Source organism: Empidonax traillii, unplaced genomic scaffold (assembly GCF_003031625.1).
Source record: "Empidonax traillii isolate 1590-97213 ecotype Southwest subspecies unplaced genomic scaffold, ASM303162v1 scaffold1694:size78175, whole genome shotgun sequence".
NCBI classification, from domain to species: domain Eukaryota; kingdom Metazoa; phylum Chordata; class Aves; order Passeriformes; family Tyrannidae; genus Empidonax; species Empidonax traillii.
Window position 1 is genome coordinate 57,071 of NW_020956887.1, and position 16,367 is coordinate 73,437.

At 56.7% G+C, this 16,367-nt stretch overlaps 1 protein-coding gene across 2 annotated transcripts in view; it reads left to right on the top strand.

Moving 5' to 3' along the window:
* SMARCC1 (SWI/SNF related, matrix associated, actin dependent regulator of chromatin subfamily c member 1) overlaps positions 1-9,664 on the top strand; it is a 57,539-nt gene extending 47,875 nt beyond the window's left edge. Inside the window, exons 26-28 of one of the 2 annotated variants that reach the window (XM_027908398.1) lie at positions 325-583; positions 7,044-7,217; positions 8,775-9,664. In XM_027908398.1, coding sequence (XP_027764199.1) covers positions 325-583; positions 7,044-7,217; positions 8,775-8,860 — 519 coding nt within the window. In that variant the 3' untranslated portion in view covers positions 8,861-9,664. Of the gene's footprint in view, positions 1-324; positions 584-7,043; positions 7,218-7,887; positions 7,938-8,774 lie in introns of those variants that run through there. The other variant, XM_027908396.1, reaches the window with a different exon arrangement.
* The last annotated feature ends 6,703 nt before the right edge of the window (positions 9,665-16,367 follow it).

Sequence of the window (16,367 nt, forward strand, 5' to 3'; positions counted from 1 at the left end):
AGTTTCTCCTAGAGCTGTGTTAGGGCTGAATTCTCTGTGGTGCTCACTGAGGAGCGACTTGTGTTGCAGTAACAGTTATAATAATCAGGAGATTTTAGGACGAAACAAGGTGAGTTCATCTGTTCCAGCTGGAAAATGGTCTGGGGCCTTCCCCAAAACCAGCTGCAAATATCAATAGGCTTGTCCCTGGTTCTGATTTTGATTTGGATGGGGATTGGAACGAGATGAGCTCCAGGGTCCCTTCCAACCCAAGCCATCCTGTGGTCTGCACAAACACGTTGGAATGCCCATTCTCAGCCCCCCTCTGCCCTGTTCTTGTTGCAGCTGGAGCAGCAGAGGCAGCAGCTGCTGACGGAGCGGCAGAACTTCCACATGGAGCAGCTCAAGTACGCGGAGCTGAGGGCTCGGCAGCAGATGGAGCAGCAGCACAGCCAGAACCCCCAGCAGCCCCACCAGCACCCCAGCGGGCCCGGCATGAACCCCCTGGGGGCCCCGGCACACCCAGGGCTGCTGCCCCACCAGCAGCCCCCGCCGTACCCCATGATGCACCACCAGATGCCACCTCCTCACCCGCCCCAGCCAGGTAAGAGCGGCAGGGAGGGAATTCCTTGGGTTAATCACCCTTTGGGAGCTGAGCCCAGAGGGAGAGGAGCTGCCAGGTGTGGTGGGTGGTCTGTGTTGCTGGGTGTCAAACACAAACAGTTTGCTGGAAAGGTGAGCTGGGCTCGTTCTCACCTTCGTTTTGGAGCTTCTGCCCCCCAGTCCAGAGGTGTGGGTGGAGTTTGGGGAGGAGGTTTCTTATGGATGGGTGTGAACCCCAAAAGCAGGGAAGGAGAGAGCCCCAGGCTCTCCCCAGCAGTGCCCAGTGACAGGGTGGGGGGCAATGGACACAGACTAAAACATGGGAAGTTCCATCTGGCCGCAGGAAAACACTTTGTTTCCCTGTGAGGGTCATCAGCCCTGGAGCAGATTGTCCAGCAGGGCTGGAAGTCCCAGTGCCTGGACACAGTCAAACTCTAAAGTAAAGTGAAAAAATAGAGCAGCCCCTAAATATCACTTCAGACTATTTTAGGTTGTTTGTATTTCCTTAGACTTGTTTTATACCTGGTAATCTGAGCAGAGATGCCCCTTCAGAAACAATCAGTCTTCAGATGCTCCTTCAAAACCAATCAGTCCTCAAATTTTGCAGTTCATGGCACACCAAGCCATGGGAAAAAAATCAAGGGCGAGGACTGTAACAAGAAGCAGAGGCAGGAAGCTCCTTAAGGAACTTCCTTTGCAGGACACCTGACTGTGGCAGGTTCCTGTGTTCTCCTTGAATGTGTTTGGTGCCAGCTGGGAGTCACAGGACTGTGTTTGTCAAGGGTTGTCTGCAGGTCTCTGATCCAACCTCCTGCCTAGAGCAGGACCAGTTGGATCCTGTGGCAAGGGACTTGTCCAACATGAGGGTTGAGTGTCTCCAGAGGTGGAGATACTCCTAATTCCAGAAGGTGGAGAGGTCAGGTGGTGATGTTGTTGAAATGGTAGTTTAAAATCAGCTAACACTGTCTGGCGTGTGGGGACCTGGCTGTGTGAGTGGAGCACAGCCAAGGGGAAGAGCTGGTGTCAGTCTGACTGACCAAACACTCCTCTAGAGCCAGACCTGAGTGGTTATCAGCCAAAAGTCTTGGGGAAGAATTTGCATAGGCTGCTGCTATTCCTCCTTTGAGGAGGAATTTCTCCCTGGAAAGGGTGGTCAGGCCTTGGCAGGGGCTGCCCAGGGAGGTTTGGAGTGCCCAGCCCTGCAGGTGTCCAGGGAAGGACTGGAGTGGCACTCAGTGCTCTGGGCTGGGGGACAAGGTGGGGATGAGGCACAGGGGGATCCATGGGCAGGGAGGGCTTTTCCAACCTCAGGGATCCTCTGAAGGAGCTGAAAAGTTTGGGGTATCATAATCAAAAGAGGACATGGCAACAGGAAGCTACAGGAAGCTTTTTCCTCTTGGTAAAAGCCCTGTGTGAAGGGTTTGGTTTGGTTTGGTTTGGTTTGGTTTGGTTTGGTTTGGTTTGGTTTGGTTTGGTTTGGTTTGGTTTGGTTTGGTTTGGTTTGGTTTGGTTTGGTTTGGTTTGGGAAAGAGCAGAAGGGCTCAGGAAAACAGTGGGATGTGGGGGGCACCTGCTCCAGCTGGATCTCCACAGCAGGACAACTGGATTCACTCAGCAGATGCTGTGATGTTAATTGGGCTAATTGGGCAGGATGGTGAGAGTTGTGATGGAAATGCTCCAGTTCACTCTGTTTTTAAGGGTTGGTGAGTTCCTGACTTTGTTGTGGACAAAAAATGCTGAGACTGCTTGGAGCTGGTTTGGTTATTGCTGAAGTTGAACTGGGATGTGCTGAAATATGGTCTGGTTTAGATTCCACACCTCTGTGTGTCTGGTGTAGGGCATGGTGACAACCCAGGGCTGTTCACGTGGCAGTGGAGGGAAGAAATAACCTGTGGAATGGAAAAAGGGGAAATTGAGAACAGATTAAAGGGGGGAATGGTGGCCTGTCATGGACAGCTCTCACTGACACGCTGTGCTGAGCCTGGAGATGGACCAGGATGAAATGCATTGTTGTATCCACTGGGGGACCAATAAAACTCTGTTTCTAGTACATTCCCATCCCTGGCTCACATCACACCTTATTATTGCAGCCCCATGCAGGCTCTGCCTCCCCAGGGCTCCCTCTCGCAGCGTGTCAGGGATTGGGGGTCTGTGTTAATTAGTCAGCGCCTCTCTGGTTCACATTTGATTAAAGCTGGTCGATAGATTGACTTTTCCACCAGCACCTCCCCTGATCGAGGGCAGCAAAGGGATGGATGAGGCTCAGCACTGCTGGCTCCCACTGCAGTGAAGCCTCTGGTGCTGTCTCATCCCAGACACCTCCAGGGGTAGGATTGTCCCTCCACCTGGCCAGGCAGTTTTTTGGTTTGATGCTTCTGTGAAGGGAAGAATTTGAGGCCCTTTCAGAGTTTGAAGCAAACCCCTCTGTGTCTCCAACCACATCCCAGCCGATCTTGTCTAGAGAATAAAATAGTCTTGTTTCCTTGAGTTCTTCAGTGGAAGTGTGTTGGGAATGCTTGGGAAGTCCAATAATAAGGTGCCAAAGCTCTTTGGCTGCACGGTGGAGTTGGTATCACTTGAGGGCAGTGAAGGAAAATGGCAAAGGTCACCATTTCCTCAGGTTCAGCACTTAAACCCTGAGCCAGTCCTGGGAGCTGTACCGTGGGGATCCTGCACGTCCCAGAGATCCTGACTCACAGGGACCTGCTGTTCTGCTTGGCCAGGAGTTTGACTTTCCTTGAGAAAAGTCTCAGGCTGTGCCAGGGGAGGCTCAGGTTGGCCATCAGCAGGAATTTCTCCCTGGAAAGGGTGGTCAGGCACTGGCAGGGGCTGCCCAGGGGGGTTTGGAGTGCCCAGCCCTGCAGGTGTCCCAGGCAGGCCTGGCCATGCCACTCAGTGCTCTGGGCTGGGGGACAAGGTGGGCACAGGGGGGATCCATGGGCTGGGAGGGCTTTTGCAACCTCAGTGATCCTGGGATTCTGTGACCTCTTCATCTTCACAGGGCAAATGTCTCTGGAAATGTTTGTTCCGTGGAGGCATCTCCACAAATCTCACTGACACGCTGCCACTCTCAGCAGTAGCACTTCACATGCACCCCCCATTATATACACTAAAACATAATCCTTTATCTCATCGTGTTGAGTTTGTGGGAAATACCACAGAACTACTCCTGTGTTCTGCACAGTTTCCCTCCTCTGACATTTTTAGGGCAGTTGTGGTGTATTTGTTGTACTTTTAAGTCCTGGAGCGTGAACAGTCCAATCTTCTCCTGACAGACCTGTACATACATAGACCAGTAGCAATTTTTGCTGCTCAGTTGCTAATTTGGGATTCTTTGGAACAAACTGGGGAACTTCACCTTGTTGACCTCACACCTGTGAGTTCCCTCCCTGTGAGTCTGCCCGTGAGGCTCCTGCAGCCTTGGTGGAGATGCCAAAATGTGGAGGGTGTGGGGAGATCACAGAGTCCCAGAATTGTTGGGGGTGGGACTGTAAAGCCCATCCAGCGCCACCCCTGCCATGGGCAGGGACACCTTCCACTATCCCAGGTTGCTCCAAGCCCCGTCCAGCCTGGCCTGGGACACCTCCAGGGGTGGGGCAGCCACAGCTTCTCTGGGAAATCCATTCCAGGCCTCCCCACTCTCTCAGGGAGGAATTCCCTGGTCTGCAGCTTCCCAGTGCTTTTGGAAGAAGCAGCAGCAGCAGTTTCTTTCCCCGAGGTCTCACCTTCTCCCCAGTCACAGCCTGCTCTGAGGTGGCCAATTCAGACACCCCAGGGGTGAATCCCACAGTGCTGTTCCTTGTTCAGGGATAAAGCTGTGACTGGAGACGTGGATGAGCTGCTTTCCTTCGGTCTGTCCAGCAGCTCTGGGGGAACTGCCCTGCTGAGAACCCCCCCAGCAGCTGAGCAGTGACTGAGGAGCACCGTGGGCAGCCTGCCGAGCTCAGCCCGGGGAGGCTGGGCTGGAAATACCTGCAGTTTCCTGCCCAGCTGCCTGGTTTCACTCCAGACTTTACCGTGGTCCTCACTGATGTTTTCAAACAGGTTTCTGACCTTAATAAGCGACAGGGAGTGTGGCTGTTGGTGCAGCAGACCGTGAACAAAGCGCCACGTCCGATGTCTTTAGAGTGATTGACGAGAGCTGAGGAGATGGTGGGAAACAGGGTGAGGAGAGGATCTGAAATGGCATTTCGAGATGGGAGAGGGAGAGCTCACAGCTTCTCTGTACGGAGCTGGCAGGCTGGAGAGGTGCAGGAACAGTGGGGTGAGAGGAAATCCAAGTTATCCATGTGGTGAATGGGATTGCAGCTGATCCACAGCACTGTAACCTCTGTGTGGCTGTGGGTTTGCTCTGAACCAGTCCCTGGGCTTCGTTAGCCACACTCCCTGCCCGGGGAGGGGGGAGCGAGGGAGGGATGGATTCACTCTGGAATGTCCCTGCCCACGGCAGGAGGGGCAGCAGGGTGAGCTTTAAGGTCCCTCCACACCCCAGCCGATCTGGGATCCCGTGATTCCCGGCTCCTGAGAGCCGCGTGCATGGAGCCAGCAGGCATTCCCTGGAGCTGCTGTCTGCTCCTTCCCCCAGGGCTGGGAAGCAGCTCACTGAGCCAGGCACATCACTAGGAGCAGCTCCTTGCCCTCCCAAACCCTGCCCCGGTCCCGTGTGCCCGCAGCCTGAAGGGAAGGGGGAGCAGGGAGAGGTGTGCAGGAGGGTTTGGAGCAGCTCCAAGCCCTGTGCATCGCTGCTCCAGCCAAACAGCCCCTCGAGCTGTTTATCACTTCAGTGCCCCTCGAGGAGCTGATTTAATAGAGGGAGAGGCTCGTTTGATAGAGATAAATACCTTGGAGAGCCTTTAAAAGTGGTTCCTCATCCGTTTCCCTGGAATGTGGAGCTGCAGTTTGGTAGCAGTGGAATCCTTTGGAGCGATAGGAACCTCCCCAGTCTCTAACGTGGAAAGGGGTTTTTTTAGCCTCTTAAATCTCGTTTTATTGAACCTTTTGGCTTTATCTCTTCCTGTGGCTGCTGTTCTGAGCTCTCCCCCCGTATGTAGGTCACACTTCTATGTTTTCTGCTTGAGCCACTGTCTTGGAGCAGTTTCTCTGTAAAATAGAGAAAAAAAAATGTCTGTAGAAACAGGACTTCGGTTTTGCTGTGGTGGTGGCAGGAATTCCCCTGTGTTTAATCCCAGCTTGGTTGGATATGTGGTGGCAGGAATTCCCCCAAGTTTAATCCCAGTTTAGTTGGGTATTGCTTGGTTACTCTCAGCTTCAATATTTGGGAGTTCTGGGATGGGATAGGATTGTTCCTCTGCAAGTTCCCTGAGCTAATCTTAGGATAAAATCATTGCATCCTGTGTCAGGAAGGCAAAAAATGGCACCAAATGCTGGACTCACACACAGAGGAGCTTCTCAGCTCACGGGAGTCTCCAGCAAACCAGCAGCACAGCTCAGGTGTAAATCTTCAGGGGTTTAGAGGGGAAAAAGCTCTACAGACTCCTTGGGCCAGGTGGGAGGAGCTGCCCAGTGAGCATCACTGGGAGATTCGGAGTCATAGAATCCCAGAAGGGTTTGGGTGGGAAGGGACTTCAAGGACCATCCAGTCCTTCCACAGTCCCAGGTTGCTCCAAGTCCCATCCAGCCTGGCCTTGGACACTTGCAGGGGTGGGGCAGCCAAGCCAATACTTGGGCACAGAGCTGTTGTTCCAAAGCTGAGCCTAAGAAAGAGTTGACAGTGTTGGTGCTGAGGTGTTGGCTCGATCCCAGATCCAGAGCTCCCACTTCCTTGGCTTTCACCCTGTGGCTCTGATGCCTTTTTTTGTGTTGGGAGGTCCTGTCACCACGTTTCTTTCTCCCCCTCCCCGGGTTGGGGTGGAAGGAGCTGTTCCAATCCGTGTCCAGTCACCGCTTTCCAACTAAAATACTGTCCCTGCACGGGAGTGTGTAAAAGGAAATGGGATTGGATTATGCAAAATCATCTCTCAAGTGAGGTTTTAGGGCACCACTCCCAGTTGTTGGAGGTGTCCAAGGCTGGGTGATTCCAGCAGTTCCTCGTGCAGCTGGAATGGAGCTGGTTTGGGAGCAGGAGTGTTGGGATCTTCCCTCACAGCAGAACAGGGGGATAATGGCAGAAACTCCACGCAGCCCAATTTTTAACTGCAAAATTTCGGTTCTCCCATTGAATCAGTCCGTGAGGCTTCGTGGCTGCTCCTTCCCACCAGGTGCTCCTGCTTTGGCGTGCCTGGTTATCCCGGGCCCTTTGTTTCCCATCGTTTGGATTCCATCAGGTGTCTTTGGTGGGGGTCACTGCCAGCTGTTTGGCTGTGCCAGTGTTCCCAAGAGGTGCCCTGTGGCCCTTCCTGAGGGGAGTGCGTTGGCTCTGGGTGTTTGGAGGGGCTCCGCTCTGGTTTTCCCTCCCCACCACCCCCACCGTCTCACCGTGGTGTCTCTCCCTCCCCTGCCAGGTCAGATGCCAGGGCCAGGGTCGATGCTGCCCGGGCAGCCCCTGCCAGGCCGGATGATGCCCAGTGTGTCAGCCAACATCCACCCTGCCGGAGCGGCCCCCCCGCCCGGGATGGCGCCCATGGCCGGCAACCTGCTGGGACCGCGGGTGCCTCTGGCAGCTCCCAACGGCATGTGTAAGTGCAAACCCTCGGGACGCTCCTGCTGGGGCTCCTCTGTCTCTGGAAGAGTGATTTTAGTGGAAACCCCCCTGTTTCCTGTGGGAACAGCGGGGTCTGTGCACGCTGCCAGCCCTGACGGGTGCCAGGCATGTGCTTGAAGCTTTAAGTGCTCCTCTCCCCTCTGGGCATCCAAACACGCTCCATTGTCCTTTATTTTATTTATAACATCCCTTCTTTTATTTATAACGATACTGAGGCTCGGTAGTGATGATCAAAAACCTCTCCTGGCTCAGTGGAGAGTCAGGAATTCACCGTAAATCCTCAGATATCAAAGATATCAGAATAGAAACCAGTTCAATAATTCCTTACTGAAAACCTGGCACCCTGAAATGGGAACAGGGAAGTCCTGATTAGGAGGGGGCAGAAGATAAACCATGTGAGGAACGTTCCCAGTGTAAAACCTACACCTCCAAAAATGAAGTTGATTTATGGCAGCCAAAAAAGCAGCTGAATCAGGAGCCCCAGTGTGGGTGTTGCTTGAGTGAGTGTGAGAATGTGGCCAAAGCCAGAAGGCAAAAGACAAGCTGGCACAGGGAGGAATTGCTGAGGAATTCTCAGTCAGGGATCCCTCAATAAATTGGCCATTATTAATTCCCCCCTGGGCTCAGCTGCTGCTCTGCTGCAGCCCAGGAATCTGCACCCCCGAAACACTCAGTGTGACTGTCTCCAGAGGAGCAGGAACTGGGATCACTCGTAGTGCCTCTCCCAAAAAAATCACTGGGGAAAGCCCATCTCATTTTGGCTTCAGCTGCAGGAGCTGCAGGAGCTCTGACTCACTGGTGTTCACCAGCCCTGGTGGGAAATACTCCAGCTGATGCTATTTTTGCTCTAATTCTTCTCCTCCTCCAGCTTTACTTAGTTTTCCTTCCTTTTTCCTGAGCCTCTACCACTGGGAATATCTCATGTCAGGTTATATTCCTGTTTGCTCTCTTCCCTTATCTTAATTTCTCCTTTTTTTCTCCCCTACTAAACAAGTCAGTCATGTTCCATTAGTGTCTCCTCTCTGGGCACAAAGCTGCCCTTTCCTCTCCCTGCTTTCTTCACTCCTCTTGCTGCATCCCTGAATTCCTTTGCTTTTTAACCTACATCCACCCTTCAGAGGGGAGTGCAGGCTCTGTTGATGTAAAATCTGCCGTTCCATCTCTTTGGAGCAGAAAGGAGCTGCAGTTCAGGCCCGAGGGCAGAGCTGGGAGGGCAGAGATGCCAGTTCCAGCCCCTGGAAGTTGCTGGGCCTGAACTTTGCCAGCTGCTGAGCTGCATCCCTGGCATCTTGTCTGTGAAAACGGGGGGATGTTTTCCTCTTTCGTGGGTTCCCTGTGGTGGAAAAGCACCTCGAAGGGCAGTGGAGCTGCAGGTGATGCTGCCGGGTGGGAGTGGCGCTGGGGTTGTTCCTGGCCCGGGATTCCAGTGGGACAGCTGTGTCTCTGGGGCATGGAGGCCCCTGTGGGTGGCTGTGGGGTCCCTGCTCCCCGGGCAGCCCCTGCTGACAGCCTGTCCTGTGTTCTGTTGCAGATCCCCCCCCGGCGCAGCCCCCGCCGCCCGCCGAAGGAGTGACCCCCCCTCCGGCCGGAGCCCCCCCGGCCTCGGCCGCTCCCTAAGCAGCCAAGGAAGAGGGAAGGAGCTTCCACAGCAACGTAGTGGTGACCAAAAAGGAATTCCTCAGCTCCCTTCTGTCCCTGGGGGGGTTTCACCTCCTCTCCCAGCCGCGGGGGTGTGATTTACACACACACCTGCACGGCGTCCTTCCCCCTCCCCACCTCCTGGAACCCGGCAGGGCTCGGCATTCCCTCGGGAAGGCTGGAGATGGGGGGTGCCAGGAGTGCCTCCATGTTGCTGGTGGGAAGTCCTTTCCCCTTTGGCCTGCTTGCCTTGCAGAGCTCCACGCTGGTTTCCTTCCTCTTGGTGCTTTGAGCTTTGGCTTCTCCCGGGAAGGGTAAAATAATCCAGGTTTTTAGGGTGGGGGCAGGAGCTGAGCTTTAGGACGTGGCACGAGCCCACTCTGGGGTGATTTAGGGTTTTGGAGTCTCTGGGCAGAGCAAAGCACCGAGCTGAGATGCCAAACCAGTGCTTGGAGCAGAGCAGGAAAGCCAGGGCACGGAGGGCAGGGATGGCAGCCGTGTTCCCTCGGGATAGCCGGTCCTCACGGCCGGGGCTGCCCCGCTAACTTATTACAGGAAATATTGATCCATGTGAATGAAGCCAGGAGCGAATCAATTGGAATAAAACCACTCGATGGTAGGAGTTTTCTTGCTCCAGTTTTTACCTTTCCTTTGCCTTTGGAGGTGGTAGTTGGACCTTCCCTCTGAGTAGTTCGGTGCCGTAGCCAACTGAGGAATAAACCCCCATTTTTAGTCCCTCTTTTTGGAGCATATACTTTGTACTTTTTAAAATGAAGAAAACAGGAAAAAAAAAAAAAAAAGATAAAGTAGGTAGCGAAGAAGTGCTAGAATTTGGGATTGGATTGGGATGGCTGGGATGGGAATGCCAGAACTACCTCCTGCGGACAGCCGGGGCGGGCAGCAGAGCGCGCTGGGGACAGCTGGGGTCACCTCCCCCGGGGCTGGGGGCTGGGGAGGGAACAGCCTCGCCAGGCGGATCTGGGAGCGCTCGGTGAGACCTCCAGGCTGCCAAAACTTGGGAGAAAAATCCTGCAAAAAATCCTTCTCTGCCTGTGGCTCGGGTTCTCCGCCCTCATCCTGCCCCGGGAGGGTTTGGGGTTCCCTGCCGAGGGTCTGAGGCTGTTCCTGGATTGGAAGGGTGGTTTTGGCCCTGGGAGGGGGTGTGAGGATGGGCTGGAGAGAGGCTCCCAGGAATTCTGGCGCCTCCAGAACTCTTTGACAAGAAAGGATTGGCCGGGTCCCCCCGCACAGACTCCGCGGTGCCTCGCAGGGAGCGGGGCCTCCCCCACCATTCCAGGGCTTCCTCCCCCTCCAGGGTCTTTGGGTGAGCATGGGATTTCTGGGGCAGCCCTTAGTCCAGTTTAGAGTAACCTCAGGTTGTTTTTAGCGTGATCAATGCCAGGGATCCAGGGGGAGACTATTTTTTACTGTCCTAGTGCTGATCCTGCCGAGGACCTGGATCCTGGACACTGTTTTGTTTCTGTATAAATAATCCTTGTGCCCACTTTTTCACCTGAGCTCTGTGTAGGGCCTGTTTGATTCCTGCAGCAGCCACCCAATTTTGTGAAATAAAAGCAAAAAAAAGCGGTTTTTGTACAAAGCTTGTGGAGTTTGTGGAGTCTCCTTTGCCTCTGTGAGCGGAATGAGCTGGGAATTGGTGCGATCCGGGGCTGTTCTGGGGCTGAATCCCAACCGCAGCGGAACAACCACAGCGCCTGAGCTTGGAGGAGACGCCGAAGCCACTCAGGGAAAGGAAGGCTCTTCACGCAGTGGGAATTGCTGCTTTGGAAAGGCTGTTCCAGGTTTGCAGAGCCTGATGAATGCAGATGAGGTGCAGCAGCAGCCCAGGCCCGGCAAGATCGTGGCTGTTTGATTCCTGCTTTCCCGCTGGCTCCGGCTCGTGCTCCTGGTTGGATCACACTGGAAAGGAGAGCTCTGAAGTGGCAGGTTGGAATGGGAGAGGGTTGGGCTCACTGACCTGGAGGTGTCCCACTGCTCCTCCACCCTCTCCTCTAATGGGGTCGTTCTGGTGCTCTTCCCTCCTCCCGCTGGGCTCTGGAGCTGCCAGGAGGGTTTTCCTGTTTGATTAAACTGAAACCAGGATCCAGGCTGGATTATATTCCAGCTGCTCCTGTTGCTTCACCCAGGGAAAGCCTTTCCCTTGGAAGAAGCAGCACCACTTCCCAGGATCCCATAATACCCACAGTCCCCAATTCCCCGAGAAAGAAAACCCCTGGGTGCAGGACACCCCACGAAAGCCTCATTTCCAACATGGAATTCGTCCTTGGATGGCCTGGGGTGTCCCCAGGGCTGGAGTCTCCTGCTGAACATCCCCTCAGTGAGCTCAGTGCTGCTCCCACACCGGGCAGGGAGGAGGGGGAATCTTTGTGCTTGGGATCGCACCCTCCTCGCCCGTGACAGGGCCAGCAGTGGTTATTTTCCCTCCTCTCATCCTGAAGACCTTTTTCCCGGGGGATGCACGGAATGTGGGAAATCACAATGACAATTTTTGAACAGTTTTTTCTATTTTCAGCCTCCAAAGCTTCGTGGTCGCAGCAGCTGCTGAGGCTGAACTGGGGGCTGGGATAGATGGGATATTGGGAAGAGATTCCTGGCTGTGACGGTGGGGAAGGACTGGAATGGATTTCCCAGGGAAGCTGTGGCTGCCCCTGGATCCCTGGAAGTGTCCAAGGCCAGGTTGGACGGGGCTTGGAGCAACCTGGGATAGTGGAAGGTGTCCCTGCCCATGGCAGGGGGTGGGACTGGGTGGGCTTTCAGGTGCCTTCCCACTCAAACCATTCTGGGATTCTGACCCTGCTGGGGGTGTTCAGATCCCCATAGCGGGGCTGGGAATGGGATGAGCGCTGGGGTCACTGCTGGAGCTTGGAGTGGGCTAGGGAGTGAATTCCTATTCACAGCTTTTTGGTGTGGATACGTCGACTTGAAGGTGGGTTTAGGACAGGGCTCCAGACTGGCTCAGTGTCTGCTCCAGAACTGCAGTGGGGTCATTGGAATCCAAGGTGTCATCAGGAGAAAGGGAATTACCTGTCTGGGATGAGCCCTTCTGCCTGCTCCAGAAAATTCCCTGTCCCTCCCACTAACACCCGTGGCTGGGAAGGGTTTGCACCTTCATCCCAGTGATGGGATACTGCTGGACAGGTGGGGACATGCTCCAGGTGGGTTTCTTCCCTCAGCTCAGCAGGGGTGAAGCAGCAGGGCAGGAACAGGAACCAGCGCTGGCACCTCCACTTTCCACATCCCAGTAACTCTCTAAACCTCCTGGTGTCCCGGGGGGCCCCAAAAGCTGGGGGGTTGTGCTTTTCTGGCTGATTTAAAGCCCCAAATGCCCCCTGGGTCACACAGAGGGGGTGGGGTGTCCCCCAGCGCTGTCCTTTCATCCCTGTGCCTTTCTCACGAGAAACTTCCAAAGGATTTGGAGGGCTGGAAGCTCCTTTTCTCCCGTGGAGGTTTTATAGGACCGAGTACAAGGCTGACCCCGGCGCCCATCCCCGGGATAATCCCCCCAAATCCTGCAGGAAGAGACGTGCCCCAGACAAGCCGGGGTGGCTCTGGGTGACCTGCCAAGGGCTGGGCCGTGCCAGGGCCGTCCCCTCCCGTCCCTCCCAGCCCCTTCCCGTCCCTTCCCAGCTCTCTCCAGGAACAGTCGCTCTTTGTCTGCTCCAGCTCCTGCCCGGCCGCGTGTGCTGCCCGTCTGGGAATTTCCCCTTTCACTGGCACCCCGGGACACTGCCGGGGTCAGGGCACAGGGACCCCTTCCAGCAGCCCTGGGATGTCTCCTGGAGGCTGCAACGGGAAACCAACGGGTGATTGTTGGGAATGTTTTTCCCTCAAACCCCTCACTTTCTGTCCTTCCAAGTTGCAGTGGGATAAAAGCAACCCGGTGTCCATCAGAGCCAGCAGCCTTCCAGGCGTGCTCAAGGGATTCCAGCACTGGGATGTGGCCGGTGGTCCCCACGTTGCCCATCCCGCTCCCTGTGGCTGATCCGGCTGAAAAGACCCAGAGCAGCCCCTTCCCTGGGGCAGGATCAGCCCAGTGGGACCTGAGGGGCAGCTCCTCGCTGAGCACTCCGTGCGCTGCTGGAAGAGCCACCAGATCCCTGCAGGACCCGTTCCACGGATCCCTCTCAGCACTGGGGACCAGGACGGTGCGGTCCCACTGTGGTCCCACTGATCCAGAGCCTCCAGAGCCGGCGCTGCCCTCGGAGGATGCTCGGAGTGGGTTTGGGTGACCTGCGGGTCTGGTTCTCTCTGCTGCTCCGGTTTTGGGTTCCCTCCCTCAGATATCCCGGAGCTGGAGCCTTGGAGGGGATTGACCCCCCCTGGCCCGTGGTGGGAGGGATGAGGGGTGTGTTCCCTGCTCCAGGCACGCTGGGGCTCAGCTCCTCCGCCCTTCCCGAGCCTTTTTCCTTCCTTTCAATGGGATGCCGTGGTGTCTTCACTCCCTGTCCTGCCGGTGAAACAGCTGCTTTGATTCACCCGGATTTCCAGCAGTAATGAGAGCAAAACCCCCAAGATAAAAAGCTTTTCTGAAGGGCCTTTAGTGCCCTCTTGGCAAAATCACAAGCACTAAACCGGATTCTCCGGCAGGGAAGGAGAAAGGTGAGGGAATGGTGCTGGTGCTCAGGGTGACTTATCCTGGTCCGTGACAGCTTTATTTGTCAGCCCTGTGCAGACTGGGCACGTTCACAGGCACCGAAGGTGTTGGATGCAGCTGGCAGGTGTGTCCTTGGATGCAGCGCTCCGTCCTTGGGTTGCAGTTGTTGGTCCTGAGGACACCGTGCCCCACCCTTGGGATGCAGCTCCCCGCCGTCCCTTCTCCCAGAAGCCTCCTGGTCTCGTTTTTCTCGCTCTTTGCGGCTCAGAGTTGGGACAGGCGATTATTAAAGCTCTCCCCCCTTTTCCCTCTGCAGCCACAGGGGCTCCGGGGGCTGGGAATGGCCTCGGGCAGGTCCAGCACAGCCGGGGACCCCTCGGGCCCCGGGACTCTGCCCCCTGCCCAGCTCAGCCCCTGCAGAGCCAAAGGCACCGCTCCCTGTGCGGGTCAGGAGGGTTTTTTGGGAAGATCCCGGCTCCAGCAGCACAGGGCACACCGAGCCTGTGGATCCGGGTCTTTGTGCCTGCAGCGTCCTCTCCCGAGCTGCTCGTGCCATCCTAAAGGCGGCTCCTGCCTGCAGGACCGGGAATCCCGGCAGTTTCGGGCCCAGCCGGGTGTGGGGAGCAGTTTGGCTGGGGCTGATCCCGGGGGGGTTTGTTCCCTGCAGGAAGGGCTGGGATGTCCTCGGGCTGAGCAGGGGGAGGCTGAAGGTCGATGCTGAGTGTCGCGGCTGCAGCGGCGGCTCCTCCAGCTCTCGGTGTCACATCGGGGCTCGTCACCTCAGAGCCAGCCCGGGCGGTGCCAGCCCTGACCGAGGGCAAAGCCAGCCCTAAAACCCCGCCTGGCTGAGCTGGGCTCGGCCCTGGGCTCAGGCTCAGCACCCAGAGTAACGGGAGAGAGGGGAGAGCTTTGAGGGGAGCGGTGTCTGAGCCAGGGCAGGAAACACCGACCTCAGTCCTGGCTCTTTGATTCGATCTTCCATTTTCTTTGCACTTTTCCAATGGTTGTTTATTTTTTAAAAATAGGAATAGGTGGTTTGAGCATCTCCAGTACCTGCATGAGGAGGGAGGCAAAGGGAGAGGTGATGGGAGGAACAGGAGCCGGTGGGGAAGTGCTGGCCTGGCTCATCCTGCCCCTGCCATCGCCCCCCCACATTATCCTGGGGTCTGGATGCCGGTGGGGTCATCACTGGGTGTGGGATGAGGTGACTCCCAGAGCTCAGGTGATGGCAAGGAGCTGGGAAGGTGGGAATCAGAGCCCACCTGTGCCTCCCCTCAGCCTCTGTCTGTCTGTCCATCCATCCCCGTGGGGTCCCTGGCCACAGCCCAGCCTGGCACCTGCTCCTATGGGTGCAGGATGGGAGGAGGAAGGTGCCGGTGTGGGGATGTTCCGTGGCCTCAGAGAGGCTCCAGGATCTCCCAGCTGGATGAGCTGGGATGTGGGACTGAGCTGAGGGGAGCCAAAGCGCTGCTGGCAAGAGCATGAGGCAGCAGTGGGGGAGCAAAGCCCCTCCTGTGGGTTTTTGGGGACCCCACAGTGGGGGGGATCCATGAGCAAGCCCCACTCCCATCGCTGAACAGGGCAGGGAAGGGAATGGGGATGAGATCCCTCCCCAGCCCACAGGATGGACTGACAGAGCTCACACTGATGTGCTCTGGAAACGCCCCAGATGGTGGCTGCAATTCCAGGCCTTTTAATTCACCTTTCATGTTTTGAGTGACTCTCCCAGGAAAACACGGACTGGGCAGCAGCCGCCGGTTCTTCCCGAGCGGAGGGAGTTGGTGCCGGATTCTCCTTTGGGATCAAAGAGCCATCCCTGTCCATCTGTCTGCCTGCCTGTCAGTCCCTGCTGCCCCTCATCCAACCCTGGGCTGCTGCTGAGGCCAAATCCAAGGCAGGTGTGTGGGAATGTGCTGGGCTGTGGCTCAGCCCCGTGCTGGGCTCAGCTGTCCTGGGTTTGGGCAGGGATGGAGCCAGCACATGGATGGGGAGTCTCTGGAATCGCTCCCTGCCTGGGTGTCCCTGCCCAGGGCACGGCACCCCCACCCTCCCTGGGAGCTCTCCACCCCCCCACCGAGGGGGGACAGACCCCCAGTCCCCCCTTGCCACCCGGTCCCTGCCAGCCCCCCAAGCTTCCCGCCCCCAGGAGTTACTGCAGGTGCTGGAAGTTTCCACGGGCTGCTGCCCTGCCCAGGCTCCATCCCATCCCCATCCCCATCCCAGATCCCTCCTGCCTCTATCCCATCCCAGATCCCTCCTGCCTCTATCCCATCGCAGATCCCTCCTGCCTCTATCCCGTCCCAGATCCCTCCTGCCTCCATCCCATCCCCATCCCAAATCTCACTCACCTCCATCCCATCCCCATCCCAGATCCCACCCACCTCCATCCCATCCCCATCCTGGATCCCATCAGCCTCCATCCCATCCCCATCCCGGATCCCATCAGCCTCCATCCCATCCCAGATCCCATCAGCCTCCATCCCATCCCAGATCCCATCAGCCTCCATCCCATCCCGGATCCCATCAGCCTCCATCCCATCCCCACCCTCCCTCCCTCAGGCTCTTGCTGCCATACTGGGTTCCCATCCCAGGAACTGCCCAGCCTGTGGGACCCTGACACCTCTGCCCGAGCCTTTCCCGCTGTCACAGCCGTGTCCCCCTCCATCCCGGCGGCCCCTCGGCCGGTCCCCTTGGAAACGCATCCAGGGGCGGAAGCCTGGGGAATACTAAGCAGGTGCAGCCCCTTCAATCCCCCTTTGAGAGGGACAGAGCGGGACTTGTTCCCGGCTCGCGGAGCCTGGCCAGGAACTGGGGGGGGAGAGGGGACCCCCAGCCCCGGCGGCCCCCCCAGCCCAGCCCCCAAACCCTGCA